The 12,923-nt window shown below is 38.5% G+C and overlaps 1 protein-coding gene across 2 annotated transcripts; it reads right to left on the reverse strand.

The window, feature by feature from the left end:
* Positions 1 to 201: 201 nt before the first annotated feature.
* rab9a (RAB9A, member RAS oncogene family) lies at positions 202 to 12,554 on the reverse strand. 2 transcript variants are annotated; one of them, XM_088609619.1, is made up of 3 exons: positions 12,410 to 12,554; positions 3,977 to 4,009; positions 202 to 1,400 (listed from the first exon to the last, which is right to left on the reverse strand). In XM_088609619.1, exon 3 carries the CDS (start codon positions 1,360 to 1,362, stop codon positions 757 to 759), a length of 606 nt encoding a protein of 201 aa, XP_088465745.1. In that variant the 5' UTR covers positions 1,363 to 1,400; positions 3,977 to 4,009; positions 12,410 to 12,554; the 3' UTR covers positions 202 to 756. The 2 variants fall into 2 exon arrangements, with proteins under 2 accessions (XP_088465745.1, XP_088465755.1); XM_088609629.1 differs by lacking the exon at positions 12,410 to 12,554 and adding an exon at positions 12,256 to 12,393.
* Between the last annotated feature and the right edge of the window lie 369 nt (positions 12,555 to 12,923).

Genomic DNA, 12,923 nt, shown 5'->3' on the forward strand with positions numbered 1-12,923 from the left:
TTACTTTACACAATATACACTTTAAGAATGTAAATGTTTGTCCTGTGAATGTTATCTGCATTTTTGAAAATCTGATAAAAACGTATAATATTGTTGTTGAAACATTTCCCAATCAGTCAATATACACTCTTCTCCTATCAAATGTTTCATTCACGCTCTTTAACTTTACGTGTCTATAAAAATAGAGATTCAGACAATTAGTTGAAGTTGGTTATTTATTATTGGAGATAAATACAGGTGGTTAAAAATTAAATTAGTAGTTCTGACTAAGGAACATTAGGCTGCATTGCCACCTGTTATTCTGTCACTTGCACCTTCCTTTCTGAAAAATCCCAAGTAGTGGAGCTTTTAATGTCAAGTGTTCTTTCACTTGTACATCTGATGTCTTAGAAATTAAAAATTTGTCAGAAGATATCATTTACTTGTCAAAACAACTGAGATTTTATTCTAAGAATTATTTTTTTAGGTTTGGCACCTTTTAAATCCATATACCCCTTTTAAAGAAAGTTAAATCTTATACAGTGTTGTCCAACAGTTTTAGTCAAAAACCTAATCTTCATAGCACCCTCGTTAAAATCCATTATGATGATTGATAAGGTTATCAATAATCTACACAATGGAATGTCAGCCAGCAGCACAAGTCGTGTTACTGTTGCTGCCGTTTTGATGCGAGCGTCAAACATACGGGGCTACGCTTTTGCAGCCTGTACATCAAGCCCAAGTCTCTACATCTGAACGTGAATGACGTGTGTGAAATCAACAACAGGAAGAGCTGGATTTGGGCTTCCTGTGAAGGTTCACAGTGTCTGTGGGGATAAGGTGGTCCGTCCGGTCCTCCGTGGCCAACACTCTGCGGACCGCCTCTTCGAAGGCCACGGCTACGTTGGTGGCGTCCTTGGCGCTGGTTTCAAAGTATGGGTGGTTGCCGCCATCTCTGCACCACTGCTGGGCCTCCTCTGTCGTGACCTGCCTCTCTGTAACATCTACCTTGTTGCCCAGAACTACGAAGGGGAAGCTGTCAGGCTCCTTGACGTCAGCGTAGTAGATGAACTCCTTCTTCCAGTTAGCGAGGTTCTGGAAGCTCTGGCTGTCATCAACACTGAACGTGAGGAGGCAGCAGTCAGAGCCTCGGTAAAAGGGAGTCCTCAGGCTTCGAAACCTCTCCTGACCAGCAGTGTCCCAGATCTGCATGGTAACAAAGTGTCCATCCACCTCCAGATCTTTGTTCAGGAACTCCACCCCGATAGTGTGGAACAGATGGGTATCGAATTTGTTCGTGACATAGCGGTTCATCAGGGAACTCTTTCCGACGCCGCCATCTCCCAGCAAGATGACTTTGAGCAACGCCGATTTCGACGCCATTGTGGTTGAGGGTGATTGGTTTGCGAGCACAGGATATCCTGCAAGACAAAATCAGTCAATTGTGAGCACGGCATCTCTAAATTTATCATCTTTAATGCTCATTAATGTCAGAACGCCCATCATGGATGATGCTCTTGCAAGATGTTATTCAAACTTCAGCAATAAATAGGCACAGGTTTACATTGAATCACTCCTTTATGTCTGGGGTCATTCAAGAACCCAAAGTCTCAGCACAAGTCAACCCGAGAGCTCAGCATGTGGTGAGCTACTAGAGCAGAGCTCATCTAGAAAACATTTTCTTATGTTTCTGAAGGGAAGATGAGAAGATGCGATTTGTATTTGAAGTGTTTTCCGTTTCATAAACAACCACAGGAAAAAAATAGATATCAGCCTTGTGCTCTCGAGCAGTAACAGTAAGGAAACTCTACAAGGGAAGAACAAAACCATATAAAAGATGTATTTACTCATTAAATAGATTGTCCAAAGCTCCAATTCTGGACAGGAAAGCCTGTGGTGTGGAACTGCATGATCTCCTTTTATTGGTCTGTTTTTCCTTCCTTTGAAAAGCATGTCACCTGGGTTCACTATCTGTACCTGCCCCCGACAGACCACTATCCCATCTAAGGGAGCAGTCCTACCTTGTGTCCTGATCTAGACTCAGGCCTGCTGTAACTCTCACCGGGACTACCTTTCCCATAACGGGGGATATGGAACTAAACATGAGAATCAGAAAAACATACCTGGGATGGTATTTTAGATCTGAGACCTTTTATCCTACTGGCTCGCAGCACAGAGTTGACCGATTAAAGGGGAACTGCAGACCCAATTTCTCAGACTGGTAATTAAATCTCGGTAATAAAATAATTGAATTGAGAGTATTGCTAAATATGACATTCCAAATTAAGCACAAAATCGTGAACTTTGTGAAAACAATGTAAGGTTCCCCTGTTGCAAGAGCAAGAGTTCGCACAAAACTGCAACGTGAAGGGGCCCTTCCTGCTCACTAGTCACTGTCATGACGTACGTAATGTTCCAAAGTGTTCTTTCGAGAGTTAACAAGTAGTATTTTTTGACAAAACCATCTTGAAAAGAGGAATATTTCTATTGGATTAAAAGAGAGCGTTCTTGTTTACAAGAGTTCCGCTTCACCATACTGGATGTTTTGTTGCCTCGTTCTGAATCACAGACAACGACAACAATGTCACTACACATACCTGGAAATTCTGTCTTGTGATGTGTAAGCTGGAGGAAGTTACTCTATAAATTTTATTTTCATTGTGGTTTGAAATGCACTGATCAATGCTGATTCCTTCTACCCCCGAAATATAAAAATAGCATTGTAGTTCATTGTAGATTCAGACAATAAGTTGAAGTTGGTTATTTATTATCGGAGATAAATACAGGAGATTAAAAATCAAACGAGTAGTTATGACAATTCAGTTCAATTCCCCTTTAACTGAATTTGACAGCAACAGAGTTTAGTAGATGTATTGAATTCTTCACCTGTTCTCAACTAAGCTGAGATGACAACTATGAGGAACATATTTTTTTACAATATGAAGGAAATTATAAACCAGGTAAAAAATGTTTTCATTTAATCCTTTTAGTTTTCAAACGTTAAAACCTTTAAATAATACAAGTCTGAAAGCTGAAAAGAATTAGTACAGCTTCAAATTCCCTTATTTTTCATCATAGTTACTAGCATAACAGTAAAGCCACTCTTTAAGGGAAGAATTTCTGTATTTCACACCTTCTGTAAATAGTTGCAAATGTAGTAATACAGGCATGAGTCAAAAGTGTTTTCCACAGCCATTGTTTCTCACACACTTTTAGGTTTGTGTAGGTATTTGATTTACTAGGTGTGCAGAGATAACCATTGAATTTCTTTTATGTTACACTCTTGATGTAATAAAGCTGGAGTGCAAACATACACACTGTAGTCATCTTCATGGAAACCAGGACAGAAAAACTAATACTTTGGTAAAGTTTAACTTTTTTGAATTTTTTGAATTCACAATTTACGCTTTTTCCTCAAAAGAAAACCCGAATGGCTTCAGTGGTGCCTACAAAAAAAAAGTAATCTTGCTTTTGTCTTATTTTACCCAAATGTAAGCTGGCTGTAAAGGTTCACAGCTCTTGGGCTGCTCTGGTCTTTTCTCTTTAATCAGATTTTGTTGATTCCGATTTTGAACACTGGAAGAATATGACTTTCTCTGAAGTTCACATACTGTAAATAAATTCCTCTAGTTCCACAGTTCTGAAAGGAGTAATTGCTGTAATGCTGTGCTATGCAAGAACAGAACCGCACTTACCACTGCTGTACAGGAAATTTGCTTATGACTCCTGCCCCCAGAAACAGAGCTCCCTGTGATCTTAATTAAAACTATGACAAGAACCACTGTTAGAGACTCTTGGACATACTGGACAGTATACAAAATTAGATTTGGGCCAATTAAACCACTTGGCTAGGAAACACTATGACTATTCTATCTTTTTTTATTATTTCTAAATTGATCACATTTATGTTATTATGAGGACAATAATAGAAATAATGAGATGTATAAAAGGAAATACTGAGATGTATAAAGGACAGAGAAACATCATGATTCCTTACCTTTACTGTTCAGTGTAAATCATCATTCAGTACCTACAAGGAAAAAATTAACACTTTAGTTTTCAGTTCCGGTGTGCATAACAAATTAATGTCATTAATAGACTGTATAACAGATACTGATGCAAATAAAGAAGCAGATAAAATAATTAAAATCAACAGAAGAGACGGACGGTAACATACTTGACTACAGCATTTCCATTTCAAATCTCAATGACAGCCAAAGTCACAAAAATTAACACCATAAAAGGAAATTACTCAAATAATATTTACTATCAGCCTATATTTTCAATGTTAGTGTTAAGCCACATAAGAGAAAATTGGAAGATCAAATTTAACTCATTATCTGACAATTTTATTAATTTCCCATCTTAAGAAGATAAAATGTGTTTAAGTACTGTATAATCTCAGAGTTCTGCATTTATCATTTTACCTACCGGCCACCAAAGTCAGGTCCAGATACTACACATGTGGAAAATATAATTATATTTTTCATCATTTTTACATCTAGTGTGCAGTTACCCTCACACTGATGGTTAGCGTCATATATTTTAAATATCTGATTTTAAAAAGACATAGATCTGGCATGAAGTTGCTAAATTCAGGGAACAGAACAGTTTTTTTTTTGTCTTGTAAACAGAATAGTTCAGGCCTATTATAGTTTTTATTTTTAGTAACATGCAAGTAATTTTCAGAAAGGAAAAGGTGGCATTCCTCTATTCTCTATGTTTGTTTGTTAGAGACAAATAATGGTCTGCTATACCTTCACTGTGGTTTTTAAATACACTGTTTGGAAATGACCAAAAAGCAGTTTTGCAAGCAAAAAAATATATACATCTGTAGTAAAGCTGACAATTTTGACACAGTAATAATTGTATTGCAAAGCAAAATATCTTTCACATCGTCAGTGAACACAACGCAAGGCTACAGTACGTACTAAAAATAATAAGTACTAAAAAGTGGAAGAAACATCAAAATGATAGTCTTGATCATAGCAGCAAGACCCGGGAATGTCTAACTCTATATATAAAACATCTCTTCAAAACATTCTTTGCACTTACCAGTTTCTGGCTGTAGTCCAGTCTTGCACTGCCAATGCCAAAAGCCATCTAAGACCTTACAGCTTCTCACCCATATTATCTCTCCGCACAAATGAGCTCTCTAAGTTACGCGTTTTCTACTACTTGCCCGTGAACAGATGACAATCTAGATCTTTACCTTAAATAAATGCCAGACACATTGGGGGCGGAGCGGTGGCTCTGTGGCTAAGGATATGCGCCTTTGACTGGAAGGTTGCCGGTTCAAATCCCGCGGCCGGCAGAGGAATCCTACTCCATTGGGCCCCTGAGCAAGGCCCTTAACCCTAACTGCTCCAGGGGCGCCGTACAATGGCAGACCCTGTGCTCTGACCCCAAGCTTCTCCATGTCTGTGTGTCTGTGTCTCCATGGAGAAAAGCTGGGGTATGCGAAAAGACGAATTCCTAATGCAAGAAATTGTATAGGGCTAATAAAGAAATATTATTATTATTATTATTATTATTATTATTATTATTATTATTATTATTACACACATTTCTTGAAGTTACGGTGACAACATCGAGCATCTGAGCTATTTATCAGGGATCCTATATACACACACTGCAAACAGATACTCACGGTAGAATGAAACATGTTTATAAGATGATCATAATATACAGTAAGTGATAGCTTAATAAACTGGGACACTGTCGCTGGGGTGCCATTCACTAAAGTCAGAGCCAATCTGAAAGAATTCCAAGTTTAGTTCTCATCAAGAGGCTGAAAATTATGGCTTTGTATGGGCGTAAGAAACATTGTTTTTCTCTGCCAAGAGGTACAAAGAATCAATACTACAGTATTGGCACTTTCTGCTCTTAAGCAGATCAAAACTGCTGAAAAGGCGGTTATTGTTCGTCACAAGCAACCAGACCCACAAACCGCCTGCGTCAGCTGCTTGAGCCAGGAACTTTACAAAGGTTCATTCGCATCACTCTCAATCAATGCACACCCATGCAACTCCAGAATCTACCGCACAGCTTAGCATCTTGTAATACAACAGAAAACCTCTGTAATAAAACTGGCAAAGAAGAAGATAAAATAAGTAAGTTTTTGTTAATGGGGCTGTTTGCAATGGCAACATTCTGGTCAACTTATTGTGGAATAGTGGGTCAGTTTGAGACTTCTGTTGTTCTTCCTCAGGCTTGTAAAACATGGGCACATCAAAATCATAATCATAAAACATAACCATCTACTCCAAACCACAAGGTTGACTGGCTTCGGTCCTGTGGGCTGTGCTTAACGTTGGTATTCCTTCCTCGGATATTTGGTCTATGGAAAATTACGATTAGGAAACCCAAATAAATTTGGAAACTGTGTGATGGCCAAATACAAGTACAAGAAATGAATAGGTGAAAACAAATTTGCAATGGAAAATTCAATTATGTTTATACTGTAATTCTGCATATTTTAAGACCTCCCTTTCTGGATTTTAGTAATGGATAAGAATTATATTTTACACCATACCTTTGATAGTAATAGAATGTAAAATTATAAATGTAACGTCAGTGAAACTAAGAATTAGAAATGGTTCTCCGTTAACACACAGAGCATGTGTCTGGGAGAAACTGCAGAGTCACATTGTGGATGCTGAGTCAGTGGGGTATTCAGGAAGTGTCTTGATGGGGTTTGTGGCCATTAAGCACACAGGCAAGCAAGATGAGTCCTCCTCTCATCTCTAACCTCTCTCATGAGCTATCACTGCTCAGCGTTTACCTTGAATGTCAGTCTCATGGTCTGCTTAAAAATAAAAAGTTACTTTTTTAAGTTTTACTTTAAGGTCCTTGATTGTTTTAACTGTCCTTGACTGGTGACTGGCAATGGATACATTTAAGAGTATGTTCAGTTCACAACAAGAATGCAATGTATAAAGCCTTTAAGACAAAATTTTGTCAGATTAGTGCTGAGCATCCCTGTACCTATTAATTGAGAATAAAATCTTAAATGCAAAATTCAGGCTGCTTTCTTTAAACATATTTCCTTCTTACATTCCAGTTTTCTAGCAACAAAATTAAAATGTAGCGGAGGGGATTTCATGTTCAACAACAGCCCAGAGGTGTTAAGGTGTAGAAAATGAAGTGGCTTGAAGCTGTGATGTTTAATTGCTTGTCTTTTCTTATTATAGATCACACTGCATCTTTTCAAATAACCCCTTATTTCTAACCAAAGTAACAATGTAGAGACATCTGACATACTGAACAAAGACATCAAACTTGCTTAAAGAAATGGACATGTCCCTTCAACACTGCTCCACTTTCCCCTTAGATATCAGACTTTCATAGGGGCAATGAGAGATCTGCATTATTGTGCTATAGATCACAGCCAAAATAGAGAAAGCAATGAAAAAGGTATATAACAACCTCCTTTCCTTTATTAACAAATGGTACAACTCCACATTCTTTACTCTTTTTGTAAAAACTCTGAACAGATAAGGAACCAACTGCGAGATTGGGGTGACTGAATTAGCAGAGTACCACAGGGTTCTGTAGTAGATGTACTTCTTATTAAATTTTCACCAATAATATTATGTACTGAAATCTGTACCGTAGCTGTACCAATTATCCATAGTGTCCATGTTGGAAACCATTCTGGATGCTGAATCAAAACTGCTAGCTGGGGGGTGGGGGGTGGGGATTTTTTTGGATGTCTGTACAAGTGAGACATCTAACTATATCTGCAGACAGAGGTATTGGACTTTCAAGCCTAGTGGAGACCAGATAGTTTTTGACCTTAGGAACTGAAATTGTCCAAGCCAACCAACCACACTTACGTGCAGGCCTGCTGTTGCAGGGAAAAGGGGGGTTACCCAAGAGCAGAGGAGAAAAGAAAGCGTAGGAGGAAGAGAGATTGGAGCAACAGGGGTTCTCAATACCACAGACAAACGAACTACTGGTAACAGGAAGTAGACACGATTAATACATGCACGTTTCATAAATACCAAGCAACTCAAACTGCATTGCAGGATATTGTATTTCTAATTCTAGGCTTGATCAAAGCTCTACTTCAGACATGTTTCCATCCACATTCCATCAACTGTTTAAAGGCCATCCCATTTAGAAGCATTTTTAACTCCTATTCCTTATAACACACCATCATATTACCTGGATTCCTGTAATACACAGCATGCATTAATAAATGCAGTGGTTTTGATTGTTACAGTTTTAGATATACAGTACATCCATTAACCCATAGCTTTTATCATGTACATAGTACCACTAATTCTGTAAACACTGAAGCTGTCTTCTTGTATACTTCTTTGATTAAATAATGCTACAAGAGTTTGAGTCTCCTTGTTAAAGAATGTCCAACAAACAAGTAATAGCAAATAAAAAATCCATAAGAAATTCTGACAGGATCATATAAGGGTTCTTTTTCAGACTCAGTAGTTACACAGGGATGCTGTCCTAAGAGTGTCACCACAGAAAACTAAAAGGGAATTAATTAAGGATGGAGAACAGGAAATACTTCTTTGCACGAAGTTGTAGCTGTCTAGAACTGGTTTCCAAGCCAGGTGACTGAGGCCCAAATGCTGGTTGGCCAGAAACTAACTTTTATATTCCTTTTAGCTACTAAATTAGCTAATGTGCAAAATGGATCAAGTCCAAGTGTGTTCTTTGGTGCATATCATTTCATATCCCTGTAATTGGTGGCAATACACTTAACAAATACTACCATCTTTTAGTTGCAAAAGACACTATACTTCACAATATTGTAATCAATGCTTATTTTAGGTCTAGATTCAACATTATTGTAACTGGGTGTGGCATTTCTTAGGGGTCACATCTCAAAATATTGATAAGGAAGCTTTAGATCTCTTTCAGTAAGGTCTGGGACAGGCACAGACAGCAGCAGTGTTTTACTGGGCATCCCACAAAAACATAACAATGTTTCCTCATACTTTCTTTTGGAAAGGGCACAAAATATGGTTGCAACAATCAGAGGAATATGCAAGAAGAAAGATACAAAAGAATGTTTCAAAACCCACATCACGTTAATATTTTTCTTGATATTATGACGATAGAATATCATGATGTGTCATATACATAAAATCACACTGTCCGATTGCAGTTCTTCTAACCGGATTGCATTGCAAGTTCAGAATAACTAGTTTCTAAGAGGGTCTATATATCTCCGTGCCGTTCCCCGACTAATACTGAACTCTTGACACATTACAGTGGTACAGTACATATTGTTCCATGTCTAACAAGGAAACATTCACTGCTCTTGTGCTTTGGATCACTGTCAATGGGGTCTACTTGCTAAGGGCACTAGCAGAACAGAGGGAAATATTCCATTCATGAAACGTTTCGATAAGACAGACTAGAAAGGAATCCTTAGTTTATCTCCCCCCAAAATTCAACTTTGGATTGCAGCCTAATACATTATAAGTAAAGGGCTCCAATTCAAATATCCTATACACAAAGTTGATGTTATTGAAAAATCTGATTAATGCAATGGTCCCTCTGCAATATACAAACGTATTAAGTTCTGAAGAGCCACAAGATATGGTTTTCATTTCAACTAAGCTCCAACTTAAACACATGTTTGGGTAGTGGAGATGAACATGATCTTGAAGAATCACTTCTATAAATATATAGAAAAGTGAATAGGGATCTCTAAAACTGGGTCCAGAGACAATGCACTACACAACTGAATATGCCTGGCACATCTTCCTCAAGGCCTTTAAAGCAAGTGCAACGCATCCGACAGTAATTCTAAAATGCCTCTAAATATAAAACAGCCCTGTTTTTCCCAGTGCACGCCACGGCATCCTAAAAATGGATCTGGAAAGAACCTGGCCCACTTTTTATGATGCTGTCCCGATTCCCACCTGCAGTTTCACATTTCTCCTGGGCCTCAGGGAGACACTCCCAGGCTCCCAGGTGGATTCACAGTTCCCAGCCTGCTGGGCTTCCAGTTGGTAACAGAAGTATTTAAATCCGTATCAAACAAGGATTTTTTCCAGGAGCGTGAACTGCAGTGAAAAAAACTATTACTGAAAAATAAAAAGGATGTTATGCTTTAAGCGATTTTACATTGTTTCAGGACAATTCAGACAAATCATTCTAACCCTTTGCATAGTAAAAAAAAATATATATAAATATAAAAATGCCCTTTTATTAAGAATATATTTTTATATATCTTATATAATATCTTCTTGGTAAGAAAATACATCTTGGCAAAATAGATTATTCTCATTCTATTGTTTATATCTTACAGTTTAGCATGTAAGATATGAATCTGATGTGTTGAAAAACAGTAGATCACATTGAGGCTGCAAAACCACCAGTATTGCCTGCATACAATATACACCAACTATTAGTTTATGTTGCCTGAACTGACCTGGAGTAAAACCTCTAACGACAGTTTTTCAAATGCATTTAAAGCATGTCTTTATCCAGTCTCTGAAGAGCTTACATTTAATGTGGGGAAAGTGTGTATTATTTGTCTCATAACCCTAATCCCATGTTGTGCAGAGTTGATATACAAAGTGATGCGAAATGTTGTTTGCTTTCGTTAGTTGAGGAGTATCTTACCACAGTTGTATCTTGACCTTATTTTTCAGATCACCACTGAACTAACCACATGCATGCCTACAAAGTCACAGTTTCCAGAATGTTCTGAAACAACTAATCCAAATCATACAGTCCTAAATACATGCTATCAAATCACAATTTGATAGCATGTATGCAACAATAGATAGACCATAAAAGAAACAAATGTAGAAAAACACCCCACATTTTAACTTTAATACTTGTTTGGTCTAGGAAATGTTTAAAGAGCTTGCAGTGGCTCTCATGGAGCCAAAAGTCTGAAAAAAAAAATAACTTTCAAATTTTCCAAACGACCATCTGCTATAAGTAGATTTGTTAAAAAAATACATCTACTTTTGGCATTTAATAGTTGAGAACTTCACATATTTTCTTTAAAAAGAGTCAATTTTCTGCAAACAAAACCTGATTTCAATCGTTCTCGTTCAGCCACATTTGTCTGCTAGCATCACCCACAGTTCCTTCCAGGATCTCCCACGAATACCTTCTAATGAAAGTAACAATTTCTGCAGGGCCAAGTCTGAGACATCAGAAATAAATCTCGGCGCCCCGCAGCGCTCATTTTTCGGAAACCCCCTCTGTTTGTGTCTTGAATCATGTGCTCCGCGACCAGCAGCAATAGATAGGACTCGCTCCCAAGTCACAAGATCTCAGATTTCTATACGTCTCCCACGAAAAAGTAAAAACTCGTGTCCCCCAACCCCTCAAGCTCAATACGGTACCTGATCGTGTATGTTCACAACACCGACAGTAACTTAAAAAAAAACAGTTGTTTTTTTTCTGAGTATTTATTACAGGTAAACTGAGTATTTATAGTAAATTATAACTTTTACTATAAATAAATAAGCCAACTGTGGCCAGTTCCAAGTAATTGATCTAACACCATTACAAAAAGAGTTTCTTTCTAAATATTGGTACAGAATTATACATTGTACTGATCTACTTATTATATAAAACCTAATTCTTCTTCCCAGCTTCTGCGCCTAAGGCTTTTTTGTATTAGGAACTGATGTTCAACAATTTCGTAGCATAAAAATCGCCCTAGACTCACAGAGTAGTAGGGTCTATGCACATGTTATTACCGATATAAACGTTTTTCATATATCTTTCTACGGGGTGTTTCCTGATAAGTACTCCACCAGGAAGCTGGCATTTTTACAGTTAAATACTGCACAAGCCTGGAGTCATGAGAGGGGAGTATCAGAGGGATATCCAGACTAGCGTCTTCTGTACGTGTAGCTCACTTAACTTATTATATACTGTACCGAGCAGGTCACCTGGAAACTGCCCGCATAAACAAAAGCAGACAAAGACAATATAGAAAACAAAACTGGACGTCTGTTAATATCAAGGCCCGCACTAGACAGGCGATCTGTGCGCTGATGCTCACTCGTAAACGACAGAAACGTTTTCAAGATTGCAATGTTGTCGCTGAATTAAAAATACAGCTAGAAACACAATAATCTGCTGCACCGCGCAGCAGAAATTAAGTTTTAATTCAGCGTAAACAAACCAAACTGCCTCTCTGCTACGTCACTAAAAAGCAACTAGCAGATCATGCCTTAAGAGAAAGAGTACAATATTTTCAAGGCGGGCAACCAAGTGAAGCTTTTAGTATTCATTATTATGAAATAAACAGTTGAGTAAGTTTCTCACCCTGGCCTGCTTCTCTGCCACTTTTCTTCCACCTCCAGATGACTATAGCTGCCTATTCCTCGCCGCGATTAAAACAGTGACGCTGCCCGGGTAGAAATCAGATCATGACACGTTACGAGTTTCAGGGCAGCCCCCAAAGATACCTGAGCCTCACCTGTATCGGGGACCGGCGTGAACGTCAGACGGTGCTATCACCTCTTCTTACGTCTTACTGACCGCTTCCCGGTCTCCCTGCCCCGCAGCTCCGCACTGACATGGCGTCGCTGACTCTCATGTGACCCCGCGTCAGGTCCCGCCTCCTGCCGGAGCTCCGCCGCCGCCGGTATCATCTCTCCGAGTACAAGGACAAGCAACTATTCTGGTCCTGTCGGAGCTACACGCTCTCCAAAACGCATTGTAAACGTTCAGTGCAGTAGTCTTCAGCATGTATTCACACACGGGTTAGCGGTTCATGCTTGCAGACACACGTTCACCTTTCCGAAAGAAATCCACCTAGCGCGCTAGTGTAATGGCATTTATGTGGACAATGGTGATCATCAAGTTGTAGTACAATGTAGGCGAATTGAAGGACAGACTACAGGGAATGACTATTTAAAAAACTCTTTTAAGACATTTGCATGAAGCACATTAAACTGTACTTCACAGCTCTGTTTGTCTCTTGAAATTCC

The sequence above is a fragment of the Lepisosteus platostomus genome, chromosome 2 (genome assembly GCF_059453375.1).
Source record: "Lepisosteus platostomus isolate fLepPlt1 chromosome 2, fLepPlt1.hap1, whole genome shotgun sequence".
NCBI classification, from domain to species: Eukaryota; Metazoa; Chordata; class Actinopteri; order Semionotiformes; family Lepisosteidae; genus Lepisosteus; species Lepisosteus platostomus.